A 17,230-nucleotide genomic window follows, 5' to 3' on the forward strand; every position below is an offset into this window, starting at 1 on the left:
TCTTTACATTTGGTCCATCTTTACACACACGCACATATATATATATATATATATATATATTTCTCTGTTTGGACTAGACAAAAAGCCTGTGGCCTTAATGTGAAGCTGAACGGCTCCATTCAGAGCAGCAGGTCAGAGAGGAGAACCAAGCTGAGGCCTCCACCCCCCTCGGGTCTCAGGACCCTTTTTTTCTGGACCTTAGTGTTAGAAGCACTTTATTGCAATTAGGGCTTTATTGCTTTTAACACAAGTAAACACGTTTTATTGTGAAACTCTAAAACACGAGGCTGCTTAAATCTAAGCTTCCTGTTTCTCTGACCAATGATTTAGTTATATGTATAAAATGATTATGTGTTAATAAAGAGGCTTTCTACAAAATAAAGATATAGTAAAGACTCCTAAGCCAACAAAGCTGTGAGGTCAGTAATGAACTAATAGTAAATGATGGACCATTAACGGTCTTTATTATGGCCCCGTTGTGGTCTCAGGGGGTCCAGGTGATCACCCTCACGGCGGTCTGAGCGGCCCTCCGGATGTCCAGGTCCTCCTCTGCCGCCTCGCTCCTCCTCACCAGCAGGGGGAGCTGCTCCAGCAGGAGGCGCCGGCCCAGCGGGGCCTCGGCCAGCGTTGTCAGGGCCCTGAGGGAGAACATGATCAGGGCCTTCCTGCTCCTCTCCTCCTGCTGCTCCTGGTCCCTCGTCACCAGGTCCAGGAGCATGGGGATGACGTTCAGGTCCAGACACCGCTGCTTGCCTGCAATCACACTCTGTTACCTGATTGGTCTGAATGGGTCACATGGTGCGTTTAAGGTTCAGTCCGAAGGAAAGACTTGCTCGTCTAGAGGAAACTACTACTACTCCCAGGATGCATCTCACCAACAAACATCCTTCAGCCTTTTTTAAATCAAGTCATAAGCCTCCATAGCAACACTGCTGAGGCTGTGTAGTATTTGATCGTCACGGTTACCACGGGGGGCGGTGTACTTGTACCTGTCGTGATGACGCCAGTGTACATCAGGACCCCGGCAGCGTTGGCCTGAACCGCCACGTCTCCGTCCTGCAGGAGCTCCACCACCGCAGGAAGCAGCGCCTCCTCACACACCCGGCGCCTCCCCTCCTCACAGGCACTGGGGTGTGAAGTGTTTCTTTAAAGGTGTGTGTGAGGTTCTTGTCCTTCTGTTATTTAAATATACTTCATCTAATGTAGTAATACACAGAAGTACTTCATAAAGACACTTCTTAACATCACTACTGCCCCTTTAAGATGCACTACGTCTTGTCAAAAGGAGTTAAAGTGTTCAATAGCCCCCGAAGTCTCAGGTGAGGTATATAGACTGAATGGAGTTGAAGCGTTGAGGGGTTAAAGTGTCAGGTGAGGTATATAGACTGAATGGAGTAGAAGCGTTGAGGTGTCAGGTGAGGTATATAGACTGAATGGAGTAGAAGTGTTGAGGTGTCAGGTGAGGTATATAGACTGAATGGAGTAGAAGTGTTGAGGTGTCAGGTGAGGTATATAGACTGAATGGAGTAGAAGTGTTGAGGTGTCAGGTGAGGTATATAGACTGAATGGAGTAGAAGTGTTGAGGTGTCAGGTGAGGTATATAGACTGAATGGAGTAGAAGTGTTGAGGTGTCAGGTGAGGTATATAGACTGAATGGAGTAGAAGTGTTGAGGTGTCAGGTGAGGTATATAGACTGAATGGAGTAGAAGTGTTGAGGTGTCAGGTGAGGTATATAGACTGAATGGAGTAGAAGTGTTGAGGTGTCAGGTGAGGTATATAGACTGAATTGAGTTGAAGTGTTGAGGGGTTAAAGTGTCAGGTGAGGTATATAGACTGAATGGAGTAGAAGTGTTGAGGTGTCAGGTGAGGTATATAGACTGAATGGAGTAGAAGTGTTGAGGTGTCAGGTGAGGTATATAGACTGAATGAAGTAGAAGTGTTGAGGTGTCAGGTGAGGTATATAGACTGAATGGAGTAGAAGTGTTGAGGTGTCAGGTGAGGTATATAGACTGAATGGAGTAGAAGTGTTGAGGTGTCAGGTGAGGTATATAGACTGAATGGAGTAGAAGTGTTGAGGTGTCAGGTGAGGTATATAGACTGAATGGAGTAGAAGTGTTGAGGTGTCAGGTGAGGTATATAGACTGAATGGAGTAGAAGTGTTGAGGTGTCAGGTGAGGTATATAGACTAAATGGAGTAGAAGTGTTGAGGTGTCAGGTGAGGTATATAGACTGAATGGAGTTGAAGCGTTGAGGGGTTAAAGTGTCAGGTGAGGTATATAGACTGAATGGAGTAGAAGTGTTGAGGTGTCAGGTGAGGTATATAGACTGAATGGAGTAGAAGTGTTGAGGTTTCAGGTGAGGTATATAGACTGAATGGAGTTGAAGCGTTGAGGGGTTAAAGTGTCAGGTGAGGTATATAGACTGAATGGAGTAGAAGTGTTGAGGTGTCAGGTGAGGTATATAGACTAAATGGAGTAGAAGTGTTGAGGTGTCAGGTGAGGTATATAGACTAAATGGAGTAGAAGTGTTGAGGTGTCAGGTGAGGTATATAGACTAAATGGAGTAGAAGTGTTGAGGTGTCAGGTGAGGTATATAGACTGAATGGAGTTGAAGTGTCACAGTATCTTTAACCTGAGGGCCATCAGCGCTGCAGACGCCTCCCTGCGGATGTCGGGGGAGAGGTGGGAGAGTCGGCCCCCCACTAGCAAGACAGCGTCACAGGCAAGAGCGGGCAGGGCGTCGAGCCTGGAGCAGGAGGTGATGGTGGAGAGGAGCAGCACCTCCTCCACCTCTACCTCCTCCTCCATCACCTGTCTAAGCTTCTGCATCAGCTTAGGAACCAGAGTCAGCAGAGCTTCTGCACCTGCATGGTTTAAAACTCACGTCAGTTGAAGTGCAACCACATAGACAGAAAAAATGTCAGATAAATCAAAGATGAATTATGAAAAAGATCAAAATACGAGAAGAACAATAGAAGTAAAATTATCAAATCTAGAGGAGAATTAAAGATAAAAGTCAGACGTTATGTGGCCGATGGTTATACATCGAAATATATAGATATTAATGTATATACAACAATATATACAGTATAGTCAATTATTATATGTATATTGCACATTTATTTCTCTGATATCATAATCAGAGACATTCAGCTATCGGTGGTGTGAAAACACATTTTAAAGGAAACTTGTGAAAATATGAATGTATTCAGTTAAATAGTGTTAATTAGATATTTAACAATATAAGAAACACGTAGCGTAATAACAATCACAACTACAAGATTATTTTGTCTGACTGAATAATCAATAGCTGTGATCGGGTGGGAGGAGCTTACCTTCCGGCAGCAGAGCGAGGCTGTTCAGCACAAGGAGGAGGCTCCTCCTACAGGAGGAGGAGGGGTCATCCATCAGCAGAGCGAGAGGATGGAGGAGCGAGGAGGACAGCAAGGCCTGTCTGCAGGAGGAGAGACACGCTGTTACCCCCACCTGCTGGAGACTTCAAGTACTACTAGTGGTACTACTGCAAGTACTGGGGCTCCTTCTGACTCAGTCTCACATAAACTCGTTAGATGAACACTCGAGGATTAATCCGCTGCTGAAAATAGTCCCAACAAATCTATCTCCTACTGATGGTTCATTATATATATAGAGCTGTCTGTCCCTCTCCCTCCTGTCTGCCTGCTGGTCTCTTGTTTGTCTACCTGCTGATGCTGTGTGACGTCATCAGGTGAAGCAGCTCACACGTTTTGGTTCTGACTGAAGGATCTTCATCAACAAACAAAACCTTCAGCTGCTCCAGAAACCCTGCATGAGAAGAGGACATGGAAGGAGACGTCAGCAGGTTTTATTGTTTTTATTTGTGTACTTGTACATTCAACTCTAGATATTATATATACAGTTATGTGCATGGAGCCGTTACCCCCCCGGACGGCCTGGTACACCCGCTCCGGGTCCCTCATCAGCCCGCAGAGCGACGCCAAAGCCCGCAGCCTCACTTCCGCTTCCGGTCGCATCAGCTCACCGAACAGCTGCGGCACCGCGCGCCGGCCGAAGGCTACCGGGGCCCGGGTCCAGTCCGCCGGAGGACCGGCCATCCGCCCGCCTATGAGTAAACGAAACAGGCCAGTCAGAGAGCGCAGCTAGCCCTGAGCTAAGTGGGCCAAGGGAACGGGGAGGAAACGCAGCAACGCGGTTGCTTAGTAACCATATACAGGAAGTCGGTGTAGGCTACGTCACATCCGGGGGACGTTAACGCGATAGGAAGCTAGCTAACTTGCGTTAGCTAACTAGCGTTATACTAGCTAACTAGCGTTAGCTACAACACACGCTTTTACAACACGGAGGCTGTTCGCTTAAAGGCCGGAGTCACGTGTTTTGTTGAAGACGACGTGGAGAGTCACGTGTTTGTGTGTGGAAGTCGCTGGTTGCTTTATTTATTGATCATAGACTTTATTGCCCCGTGCATCCACACTGCTGCTCTTCATCACGGACACATTTGTCCCGTATTTTCCTCCACGACTTTGCGTCTGCGTGTCCTTAAAGCATAAACTAGGCTTTAGTTATACATCTTTCAAATAGATGTTTGACCTTTTAATTTAAAACCTATGTAAAATAAACCGAACTCTTAATGTTACTGACAGTATACATTTTATTGATCTGAATGTTCGGAGATCGACATGTTGATTCAAATTGAATAAAAGGTTTCTAAATTACGATCTCGCCACAAATTATCAAAATCTCATGTGATAGTAAATCAAGTGGAAATCTTTCCACTTGGGAGTCGTTTTGTGTGTGTTTATATTTTTAATACAAAATAATAGTGATGGCAAAGTGAAGCTTTCCAGCCAATTGTATCGGAAAAAGGTTCATTCATTCAATGCATCTCAAACTCTATGATGACGTCTGCTGTTGAAAACTTGTAGTCCAAATGTATCGAATAACCCGCCAGTATATTTTGGCCCAATCTCTGATTATGAAAAGATGAACCAATAAATCATCTAATAAATACATGGATTCCTATATGAATAAAACTATTGTTTTTCAGGTTTGAATTGTGCCCTTGTTTGTGTATTTCAATTCTCTGTACATTGGAAAGAAGTTTAACAAACACATATCTTTCTGCACCTTTGTGCGTGTATGTTTGTGATCATACTAGCAGAAGAATTAATTGAATATATATATAGGCAATATAATTTAAAATACCAGCACGTGCTTCCTACTGCATGTGCAGGTCATGCAGTCACAGGGACTCATGTGGATTGTTTGAATGTGGGAAGTGATTGACAGAGGAAAGGTCAGTGGGGCAGTGATCGTCCCGACAGGTTTCTTATGACAGGATATTGAAGTGCTTGTGGACACGTGGGATGGGGCATGAAACTAGTGATTTTTATTGAGAAACACAATTTTCTCCACAGTATTGGGGTTGAGTCGGTTTCTTAGATACTGTTTCCCCAGCTTTAGAAAAAACGCGCTCACACGACACGATGAGGCAGGAATGCTCAAATGATTACACGTTTGTGTTGGACCCAATATTTTAGCAGTTCTTCACTCCAATGAATGTTTGATTCAGCCAAATATCGGGTGGTCTCCACAATAAAAATAAACATCCATAATTACAGGATACAAATGACAGACTTTGCCTGCCAACCGTGTTAGAGGAAATCAAATTGAAGAGCTGCCGCATCCCAGAGCGACCTCGCTCTGCCACAGGTTCCATTGGAAATTTGCTCTTTGCTACGACCCCGAACCCTGTTTCCAGCCCATTGAATCCAATGGAAGCGGTCACGTGACTGTGCGCCGGATCGAAGCTTCGGACGTCACTGATCACGTGATCAGCAAAGATACGTTTTCTTCGCCGTGCACTGGTTCATATTTCGACACAAGCTTCGAAGCAGGAGGGTCGGAGGAAACAACACTACAAAATAATCTCATTCGTTTATTAATGTCTGAAATACAAAGTGATGCTGTAAAAAAGGATGAATAAAGATTATTTTATTCATGTCTTCAAAAGCGACACAACTAAATAATATAAAGGTTTGAAGAGGAAACAGATGAACCACATTCAGATTAGAACTAAAACCCCAAAGAAGGAAAACAGGAAATAGTTCAGATTCTGACGTCATAATTAAAAAGGAAAAGCGGTGGTTTATTGTTTCTATTTCTTCTTCTTCTTGCTCTTCTTGCCTCCCTCTCCCTGCTGAGCGCTGGCGTCTCCTCCTCCACTCTTCTGAGTCCGGGTCTTTAGTTTAGGGATCATCTCTGCTACGTAGAACATCACCTCTCTACCTGAAGGGGTGAGAACACAGAACAGTCGCTTCAGGGAATGCAGTTCGAACACATAAAGCTCCGTCTGACGAGGACTTACGGGACGAAAACTTGTCCACACAGAAGCTTCCGTCTTCCTTCTTCACCTGAACTCTGACTCGCCCTCTGAACTGCACGTCTCTGTTCCACTCTCTTGGATGCATTTTGTTCTGAAAAACACATTTTGATTCAATTACACATGTAATCTTCTTCACTGAGCGACACTTGTTCTCCTGCTTCTTACCTCCACGTAGACATTCAGCCCGGCAGCCATCAGCACGTCTCTGATCTCAGCGCAGGACGGATTCTCCACTGCCTGCAGATGGAAAAACAGACCCTTTAATGACATGACTTTAATTTGAATAAACTTCATAATCATAATTTCAAAGGAAGCCCCCCGGACCAGCGGCTCGTGGTCCGCTAACGACCAGCGGCTTGTTTACAAAGATGGCGGCACCTTCTCTGCTGGGATCCTTCGTCCTTCAGCCAGAGTCTTCTTACTGTTGATGTAGATCGGATAAACGCAGATGAACCTGGAACACACACACAAATAGTGGGAAATTATCCAATGACTCTTGAGTCGCTGTGGCCTTTGACCTCGCAGTCCTGATGACCTCTTCCTTGTTTCATAGAAAAAGGGAAGTCAGTCAATCATCTAAGAATCGTCTTGTGAAACTAATTTGAATAAAACAGCAAACAGAAAAGTCTTCAGTCGTAATCTGAAGCCCCGGATGGCCTCAGCAGACCGCTCGGTCCTCCTGCCGGTCTCAGAGTCTGAGCAGCTTTCTGGGAGTTTGTTGCAGATGTGGAGCAGAAGGACTGAAGCTGGTCTCCGTGCTTGGTCCGGACTCCAGGGACAGGAAGGAGTCCCAGAGGGCCGTCAGGTAGCAGCAGGTCAGATGTGTAATTTGACCGTGAACCATCTAACGGCAGTTGGGGAGGACGTGCTCCTCCTCAACGCCAGTTTAGGGCCAATAGAAAGGAATATAAACCATAACCTTCTTGCTGATGTCGGTCGGTCTCCGGTCTTTGCAAACGCCAAATCCACCAGAACGAGAGAGGTCGTTTGTCTGAATCCTCCCAGATGTCCCCAAGCGGGCGTCCAATTTAGATCACGTTCTTTAGTTCTTCTTTCATATACTTGTGTAGGTTTGTGTGATCTGCAGAACTCTGACGCGCGCGCGCGCGCACGCGCGCTCCGTTCTGATACACGTCACGCTACGTGACACCAGACTTCCCGGGAAACGCGCGTTTCTGGATCTCCACACGTCTCAAAACTGTCATTTTGAAACGTTTTCGCAGTAATCGGGATTTATTTCGCTGACCAGAGACGTCGGTTTACGACAGTTAAACTAGTTGACGTCACTCCCACAATCCCTCACTTCGCTCCAACGTCGCATGTTTTAAGTGACGCACACGTTCAGGCGTCGAGCGTTAACGGGGATTTACATCTAAAACGCAGAGTACAGACCGACCACTAACTTCACGACGTTCGAACACGAGCCATGTTCGCAGATATAAAGTTATGTTTAAATTCACAGGTGACCGTTAGCATCGCTGTGCTACACGGGTAGCCTGTGGAGGCGCTCACCTGTCTTTGTCCGCGGGGTTTTCAGTGAGATGAGCCATGGTCGGACGGTCGAGTCTCATCCGGATAAAACGACCAACGACGCGGTTTGATTACGGTACAAAACACGCCGCCATCCGGCTGCTTCTTCCCCCGGTAGTGTCCGCCCTGCAGGCACGGGACCGGCTGATAACCGCAGAGGTGCGTTTGATTCCTCGTCTTCGTTGGTTGGTTGGCGGACTACAACCAACGCGGAAAGTCCTTACCGCCACCTACCGGGGTGGAGGTGTACCGGCGTGTCTTTATGACCTTTACAAATATTGTTATGAATTCAAACAATACGGTAATTAGTTTGCTGGGTGTTGCACAAAAGTAGAATAAAGAAATCCTGGATAAGTGAAAAGGCGCCGCTTGACTTAATGGGTTGCATGCTTGCCGAGCCAGGATGAGAACAACCTGGAGCTCAACGCTCTAAAGACAGTGGAGGTGGTTGTGGATTTCAGGAGGAACAGAGCCCCACCCTCCCTGAAGAAATCCAACCTGCCAGAGACGATGATGGTCCACTTCTACACGGCCATCACGGAGTCCGTCCTCTGCTCCCCCATCAGCGTCTGGTACGCTGCAGCCACAGCCAAGGACAAGGGCAGGCTGCAGCGTGTCCTCCGCTCTGCAGAGAGGCTGATCGGCTGCAATCTGCCGTCCCTGCAGGACTTGTTTGCTTCCAGGTCTCTGAAGCAGCTAAAAAGATGATAGCCGACCCCTCTCACCCCGGACAAAACCTGTTTGTGCCCCTTCCATCTGGCAGGAGGCTGAGGTCCATCAGAACTAAGACCTCATCACCAGAGCCGGTCCCCCACTGACTGACTCTGACATCCCACCGGTCACTCCCCTTCACACTGCACACGCCACTTTCTGTTCGGCAGCTGTAATTGAACAGAGAAAAGCCTGGCAGACAATCACGGACCGACTGAACGCGGAAGGATTTAAAAATATCAAAGCTATCTATCTAGAACGACGCCAGAGGTCCGTTTCAAGAAGCGGGTTTAGTGTAAACTCAGAGATGAGGGAAACTCTGGCTTGTTTCACAAAGGGACGTAACTAAAGCTGAGGGTCAGTCACCGTGGTAACTAAAGCTCAGGCTGTCACCATAGTAACTGAGCCTGTGAACATCACCTGGTCGGGAGCAGGTTTTCTTTCTCCTTTCACAGGCTTTTCTTTCTAATTACGGGTTCATACTCGTACGCTTGCATTAATATGTGCAGCTCAATAGGGAATATATATATATATATATATATATATATATATATATATATATATATATATATATATATTTAGTGTTTGTGGTAGTTGTCTTGGTAACTGGTAGTATCATGGCTCCATTCATGCTGCCTTCATACTGTGATGCTGCACGCGCTCAACTTGATCGATTTGAGCGGATTGAACCGGATAGAGTCGATTGAACCGACTCTAAACAGCTGTTCAGAAACCAGAAACTCAGAGTTTCACATCTCAGGGTGAATCAACTCAGTTTAGGGTTTGACTCAGAGTTTGTTAAACCTCCTACCTGAAACGGACCCCTGGATTGACTAAGCTCCCCCTTCTCCTCCCGGCTCGGCAAACGTGCAGCCGATTAAGACACACTGAGTCAAGCTGCACTTCTTCACTTATCCAGGATTTCTTTACTCTACTTTTGTGCCCTCAGACTTTAGTTCAACTCACAACGTGTTATGTAACGGTACATCTGTAGGTTTCTGTCTCAGGTAACCGCCTCTCATTGGCTGGTCTTTAGGGTTGACCCGCCTACCTCACTTCTGCCCCCCTGATTGGACTCGCCTTAACGCGTCACGATAGCCTTATTCGCTGTAGACTTTTGGCGGGGCGGAAGCTGCTTCTTCAAAAACAAAACAAAACAGCGCCGCAGAGCCGTCAAAAGAAAGAAGCTCCGTTCTGAGGATGGACGCCCGAGAGGCTCATGGCGACGTGGAGGCGATTTCCCAGAAACTGGACGAGTGAGTACTGCTAATCTCCTAGCTAACATTAGCATCAGTGCTACCGCCCGCCGGTTAACTTTGCTATAGCTTTAGCCTCGGTCATGCTAACTGTAGCTTTAGCCTCGGTCATGCTAACTGTAGCTTTAGCCTCGGTCATGCTAACTGTAGGTCCATGGGAATGAGTCAGTAACAAGAATACGATCCTGCTGTTAAATGGGAGGAAGTATGTTATGTGTATTAAAGTAGTTGTATTGCTCTTAAGTAAAAATACAGTACAGTGGAGAAGTGAGGTATTATATACTTTTAGAAATAAACATTATACAAATATTATATAAACGTTTTATTAATTTTAGAGCGATTCAAATAAGCAAGTAAAAACAAAGGTGCGACCCATTTCTCACAGAGTTTCATCTCGATACACTTTCAGTCAAGATCAATATTCAACGTTAAATACATGTAAAGATAAGCGATGAAGGCATCTTCTCCACCAATCAATCATTATCAATTCATGACCCCGAAGATTGATCTGCAGGCCTTTGTACTATTTTAATATGTGTACTTTTACTGCCGATAAGCTGATACGTCTCGTGTACTTACTTGGGTATTTGTACATCACATGCATGTGAGTGTAACCCTGAGCTTGTCTCTTCAGGTGTTTATCAGTGGACTCCGACAATGAGATGAACACCTACAACAGGTAAATCATTGTTCTATTAAATTGTACTAGAACAACATCTCCACCGTGTTAAATGTGTTCTAACTACTTTAGATCTCAATGTACTGACAAATAAATACTTTTTAGTCTATACTTGGTTTATACTTGGTTTATACTTACCGTAAATTCCGGACTATAAGGCGCTACTTTTTCCCCACGCTTGGAACCCTGCGGCTTATACCGCGGTGCGGCTACGGGCTAATGGTGCGTTCACACCAAAAGCGAAGCGAATCATTCGCGTGACTAGATTCCGTGTAAAGTCAATGCACAGACGCGTGAATGAGGCGAATTTTAATCAGGCGGCGCGTGGGACGCGAAACGAGTGAAGCGAATAAATCTCCTTTTATATTATATTTGCCCGACGCTGTCTAGCGAAAGCCAATCAGTGTTGAGATGCTCCGCACATCATCGCCGCCGTCCTGCTGCCACAGCGTGAATACACGTTATTAAGCGGCCACACACACGCAGACTGAACGCCTGTAAGTTAGTTTGTGTGTAACCGAGAGACGCACCGATCCGACATCAGGTCATCAGACCGGCTGCTGGTCCGCCTGAAGCAGCCTGGAAGCCGCAGTCATCCAGACGCACTTCCTGGAGGAGTCGGTGACATTCAAGCTGTGTGCGGCGACGGATGACGTCATGAACCCGAACACAACGCCGTTTGTGGTTCCAGCCGAGAGCAGAAATTGTGGTTAAATTGTGAGTAAACTCGCGCGAGTAAAGCGGGGCGACAATTCGCTTCGCTTTTGGTGTGAACGTACAATAACGAGCGAGAGCGAGACAGAGCGGCGCAAGTTACGGGCAACCAACCAATATGGCTGTCGGAGAAGACACAGAGCGGCTGCACGTAAACCTTCCATTAATGAATCAGTGGTGAGACGTTGGAGAAGAACTCGACTCTGCCGCGTGGACACCAGCGGCTTATATATGTACACATCTTTTTTTTGTTCAAAATGTGTGGTGAGGCTTATATTCAGCTGCGCTCTATAGTCCGGAATCTACGGTAGTTTGTTTTCGTATCGTGAGTCGACCCAAACAGCTCAAATCATTTCTGCTTTGTTGCTTTAATTGGTAAAACACCAAAAGGTGTTGTATGTATACACACACATTACACATTATATATATATATATATATATATATATCACAGTGTATATGATCTAAACACTGATTGGTTGTTTACAGTGTCACATGATCATAGATCGTAGACTACAAACATGTTGTTTGATGTCGTCATCATCACTGAGTCTACTAAATATAGGAGTATAATTCAATGTTTTGTCGTAAGGTAAATAAGTATGTTTTAGCCTTTGACACCTTTTAAAAACATGTTTGAATGATTTCAATAAGAATACAGTTTCTCTGTACCGATTTTTGTAATGTATTCATTCTGAATTGTAAATAATAAGTTGTCTTTGTTTAATAAGGAGACAAAGGGGGAAGCTTTAGTGCTTTAATGACTTCCCCAGAGATGAGAGCACCAAACTGCTCCATTAAACAAACGCAGTACGCTCATAGCCATCGTCGTCTCTTTAATGACCCACAATGTCCTCTTTCTTCCTTTCAGATTGATTCTAGAAGGTAAGGATGCCGGCAGAAGAGGAGACATGAAGGAAGCGCTGAAGTTCTTCAAGCTGGCGTACAACATCCGGCCGAGCGCAAAGCTCGAGGGCCGCATAACGAAAATCGAGGAGCACCTCGCCCACAACAACTCGGAGGAGGAAGACGACGACTTTGTTGACGTCAACGGCAGCGGCTTGATGCTCTTCAAAGAGCTGCATGATAAGCTGTACGACTACCAGAGGGACGGGGTGGCCTTCCTGTTCAGCCTCTACCGGGACGGGCGGAAGGGCGGGATCCTGGCGGACGACATGGGCCTCGGCAAAACCATCCAGGTGATCTCCTTCCTCTCCGGCATGTACGACTCCGAGCTGGCCAAGCACACCCTGCTGGTCATGCCCACATCCCTCATAACCAACTGGACCAAGGAGTTCGCCAAGTGGACTCCAGGCATGCGGGTCAAAGAGTTCCACGGCACCGGCAAAGGGAGGACCTTGAATCTAGAGAAGGTCCAGAGGCGAAGCGGCGTGGTCATCACCACCTACAACATGGTCATGAACAACTGGCAGCAGCTGTCATCGCACAATGGCAGAGAGTTTACGTGGGACTACGTCATCCTGGACGAGGCGCACAAGATCAAGAACACGTCCACCAAGTCGGCCAAGAGCGCCTACGCCATCCCGGCCAAGAACCGGGTCCTTCTCACGGGCACTCCGGTCCAGAACAACCTGAAGGAGATGTGGGCCCTCTTTGACTTTGCGTGCAACGGCACCCTGCTGGGCACGGCCAAAACGTTCAAGACCGAGTACGAGAACCCAATCACCCGAGCCAGGGAGAAGGACGCCACTCCCGGGGAAAAGGCCCTCGGCTGCCGGATGTCTGAGAACCTCATGACCATAATCAGACCGTACTTCCTCCGCAGGACGAAGGCGGAGGTGCAGAAGGACAAACTGAACAGGGCAAAACGGGAAGACCCAGACGGGCGAGTCCCGAAGGACTCTGGAGCCGTGATGCCGACGCTGAAGAGGAAGAACGACCTGATCGTCTGGACCTACCTGAGCTCCGTCCAGGAGGACATATACAGGCAGTTCCTCTCTCTGGAACACATCAAGGAACTGCTCATGACCACGAGGTCGCCTCTTGCCGAACTCAACATCATGAAGAAGCTGTGCGACCACCCGAGGCTGTTCTCCGCCGCCGCCATAGCCAAGCTGGGCCTGGAGGAGAGTGAGGCCGAGGGCCAGCAGGGCGGCGACCCGGAGCTAGACACTGGGAGCATCGCCAACATCCCCGACGAAACCCTGATATCGGAGTCCGGGAAGCTGGTGTTCCTTATCGCTCTCCTGGAGCGGCTTCGGGACGAAGGCCACCGCACACTGGTCTTTGCCCACTTCAGGAAGGTGCTGGACATCCTCGAGCGCATATTGGGCAACCGGGGCTTTAAGGTGGTGCGGCTGGACGGAACAATCACGCAGATCGCACAGCGGGAGCAGCTCATCACCCGCTTCCAGACGGACCGGAGTTACTCCGTGTTCCTCCTCACCACCCAGGTGGGGGGCGTCGGCATCACCCTGACGGCGGCTGACCGAGTTGTGATCTACGACCCCAGCTGGAACCCGGCGACTGACGCGCAGGCGGTGGACCGGGCCTACCGCATCGGCCAGACGGAGAACGTAGTCATCTATCGGCTGATCACCTGCGGCACGGTGGAGGAGAAGATCTACAGGCGGCAGGTCTTCAAGGACTCGCTCATCCGACAGAACACCGGGGATAAGAAGAACCCCTTCCGCTACTTCAGCAAGCAGGAGCTGAAGGAGCTCTTCATCCTGGAGGACACACGGTCCTCCTCCACCCAACTGCAGCTGCAGGCCCTGCACGCCCGGCACCGGCACACAGACCCCGAGCTGGACCAGCACATCGCCCACCTGCACGCCATGGAGATGTTCGGCATCTCTGACCACGATCTCATGTTCTCCCTCGACGTCAACCATGACGAGGAGGCGCCGGAGGACCAGGAGGCACAACACTACATCGAGGGTCGGGTCCAGAAGGCCCAGGAGCTAATGAAGGCCGAGTCGGAGCTGCAGATGCAGCTGGCGGAGAGCGTGGCGTCCAGAACCGAGGCGGCGTGGTTGCGACTGCCGGGGCTCGGCGACATGGAGCGGCCACCCAAGAAGAGAGATCCCGGTCCTTCCCTTCCGCCCCCAGACCGCAGGCTCACAGGACCCCCCGCAGACGTGGGGGAGTGGGACCGGTCCGGTTCTGACGAGGCGTACGTCGAACAGACCAGCCTCCCGGTAATCGACCTCACCGAGGATGAAAGAACGTCAGAAGATCAGCCTGTTGTTCTGGAAAGTCCTCGAGAAGATCTGCCAGAGCAGAACCTGCCGGTGGACCGGGAGAGGAGCCCCGTGGAACCGGAGAGGGACGCCTCCCTCGACGAGGTGATTGGGGCGTCTCTGGTTGAGGAAACGATGGACCGGTCGGAGGTGGTCGACAGCATACCGGCGGGTGATGAAGACGTCGCTCCACCGCGGAACCAGAGGCTCTCTCTCCTGAAGCTGGAGATGGAGGCATCGTCCTCTGGAACCGGCTCGGGACTCGAGTCCTTTGAGGGCAACTTCAACTTGGAGCTCGAGGAGAGCGACGTGTCATCAGAGGTTCTGGATCCTCGGGACACCAACGAAGAGGAGGTGAAGCTGCTGTCCAAGCTGCGGTCAGAGGGAAGCTTCGACGTTTACAAATCCCTCTCGGAGAGTCGGCATCAAGAACAACTCGGCCAGAGTCTGGACGAAACGGACCAGTCCATCGTGGGCGCCAAGAAGAAGAGGGCCGCGGTGATTTATGACAGTGAAGAAGAGGACTCAGAAGATGATGAGGGTCAACTCAACAACTCCTTCCAGGTACTTGGAGCCTCCACACCCAAATGTGGCCCCGCCCCTCCTCGATCGAGAAAGAGCGTCGGAGGAAACACCTCAGTGGCCTCCCGCCGGTCCTTCATCATGTCCGTGATCGAGGACATTGACCTCCGACCCACCGACGTGGCTGATGACGATGATGAGGTCTCAGGAACGCACCTGGACGAAGAGGAAATTCTTGGCTCATCTCTTGATGAGCATCGGTGGGAGGACTCGGTGGAAGAGACATCAAATGAGGACCAGGAGGAACAGGAAGTGGGCAGTATCATGGCGCAAGAGGAGGAGCCTAGACAGGAAGTGAGCAATGGAAGCATATAAATATACAATAAATATAATAAATACCAAAATGAAAAAAGACATGAATAAATAAAAGGTCAGGAGAAATCAGGGGTTAAGACTCTGGTTTAGTTACAAACAGATTACTACACTCATGCTGTTACTGTTCTTATGGCCATTTTGTCCAAACAGCATTTACGGTTTTGAATACATTTCAAACTCTTGTTTGGGGTTTGTAAACTAACATTTGTGAATATAACATTTTGCAAATGTTTTCAATAAATTGAGGATATACGCGGTTTCTTCAAGTTCTTTAACAAAACAATCAAAACCTGTTAAAAATATACAAAATGTTTGTAAAAAAAAACCCACTAATATGGAGACATTTTCCTTCTAGAATACTGACTGACAATAAATCAAACTCTTATTGGAGGACATGTTTTGCAGGTTAATACCTGACAAAGTCTCAGAGCCATAAGACATAAGCGTATTCCTAAACGCAGACAGGAGAGCTTAAATGTGGAATAGACTCCTCAAAGGTCATCATAAAACCGTCCCGTTACCCCAGTGGCCTCGTTGTGCTGAGCGGTGTCTTGTGTGTTCACAGGAGGTGAGCTTCTTCTCGCTGGTCTCCAGAGGCAAGCAGAGCCACAGCGAGGGGAAGCTGCAAGAGGCCCTGAGCTTCTTCCTGAGGGCCGTGGACCTGAAGCCTGGAGACCCTGAGGTCCAGCTCATGACCATCCAGCTGTACCGGAGGCTGAGCGAGAGGAGCTGAGGGGGGGGGGCATGTGTTAATAAGCCTATACGGGCGGTGGAGTGTTTAGAAACAAGGGAAAGAGACAAAGTGGATTAGAATGAATACAGAGTAAGGTTTTTAAGCAAGTTACTTCAAGAAAAAGTTATATTTTAATTGATTTTGAATATTTTGTATTTGGGGAAAACTTTAAATAATATAAACTATATAGTTTATAAGATAAGTTAGTTACATTCAATCTCCTCTCTTGGGATGAATTTTCAACCAATCAGCGGTTTGCGTTTGAATAGAACAAATGATAAGAAAGTTATAGTGTTCGAGGGGGTGCTTGGTTTGCCCCTCTCTACGCCCCGTCGGGCACAAACAGGAGCACTTGGAACTTTTCTTTCCAGCTCGTGATTATCTTTTTGACGTCATCAGAAACCAACAGCCAATAACTTCTGACTCCACCGGTGAGACTTCAAAATAAAAGCATACGTCACATTTTGACGGACCAGAGATGTTCGAGCCTGTTACTGTTTTTTCATTATTTAGGTTTTTGGATGCATTTTATTTAAACTTGCGGAAGATCGCAGTCTGTTTTTTTTAAATTGTGTGTTGTGTGTTTTTTTAAGTGAAATGGACCAAAAATATATAATGCATGAACAAAAACTAAAGCACGCTGTAGTTCAAATTAATGAGTGTGAGGGGTATTTATTTATCATCACGAAAATGATATTACAGGTTTATGGAGGCACACAATACGGTATCGTTAGCCTTTAGAAAGTAGTATCATGTAGTGCTGAAAATCAAAAGAAAATTCCACAGAGTTACTGAGTAAATCAGTCATTATATGTTCCCTCAACAATATAACGTTTTTAAATGTATCATAACTGGAAAAATAATTTCTTGGCATGCTGTTTCCAACTATTCGTGACATGAAGACTTCAATCTCATTGTCATTGTATGGTTAACGAGCGACATTTACTTTGAAGGCCGTGCCCGGAAGCGGTGGGTGTTTCCGCTAGCTTGTTTCAGTTTCGTGCCGAGTTTACGCTGCGGTCAACTCAGACGACGCTTGAACTGTAGTGCACGTGTATGCTGATACTTACGGTAGTGAACAAGTAACCGGAATAAAAGCTATTTAATCAAATATTCTGGACAATGACT

General features: G+C 47.5%; 3 protein-coding genes across 4 annotated transcripts; 1 reads left to right on the top strand and 2 right to left on the bottom strand.

The window, feature by feature from the left end:
* Positions 1–214: 214 nt before the first annotated feature.
* Positions 215–5,042, bottom strand: rsph14 (radial spoke head 14 homolog). Of its 2 annotated transcripts, none has more exons than XM_040195074.2 (6): positions 3,919–5,042; positions 3,701–3,803; positions 3,335–3,453; positions 2,632–2,863; positions 990–1,126; positions 215–753 (listed from the first exon to the last, which is right to left on the bottom strand). In XM_040195074.2, the coding sequence occupies exons 1-6, from the start codon at positions 4,091–4,093 to the stop codon at positions 485–487; spliced, it is 1,035 nt and encodes a 344-aa protein (XP_040051008.2). In that variant the 5' UTR covers positions 4,094–5,042; the 3' UTR covers positions 215–484. The 2 variants fall into 2 exon arrangements, with proteins under 2 accessions (XP_040051008.2, XP_040051009.2); XM_040195075.2 differs by having other exon boundaries at positions 4,021–4,221.
* An 879-nt stretch (positions 5,043–5,921) lies between these two features.
* Positions 5,922–8,045, bottom strand: srp19 (signal recognition particle 19). The gene is made up of 5 exons (XM_040196153.2): positions 7,894–8,045; positions 6,760–6,835; positions 6,547–6,618; positions 6,364–6,472; positions 5,922–6,284 (listed from the first exon to the last, which is right to left on the bottom strand). The coding sequence occupies exons 1-5, from the start codon at positions 7,950–7,952 to the stop codon at positions 6,154–6,156; spliced, it is 447 nt and encodes a 148-aa protein (XP_040052087.2). The 5' UTR covers positions 7,953–8,045; the 3' UTR covers positions 5,922–6,153.
* A 203-nt stretch (positions 8,046–8,248) lies between these two features.
* Positions 8,249–16,579, top strand: ercc6l (excision repair cross-complementation group 6-like). Its single transcript, XM_040196148.2, has 4 exons — positions 8,249–9,878; positions 10,513–10,557; positions 12,141–15,348; positions 15,935–16,579. Exons 1-4 carry the CDS (start codon positions 9,823–9,825, stop codon positions 16,100–16,102), a joined length of 3,477 nt encoding a protein of 1,158 aa, XP_040052082.2. The 5' UTR covers positions 8,249–9,822; the 3' UTR covers positions 16,103–16,579.
* Positions 16,580–17,230: the final 651 nt, after the last annotated feature.

Source organism: Gasterosteus aculeatus, chromosome 13, assembly GCF_964276395.1.
Source record: "Gasterosteus aculeatus chromosome 13, fGasAcu3.hap1.1, whole genome shotgun sequence".
In the NCBI taxonomy this organism is placed as follows: domain Eukaryota; kingdom Metazoa; phylum Chordata; class Actinopteri; order Perciformes; family Gasterosteidae; genus Gasterosteus; species Gasterosteus aculeatus.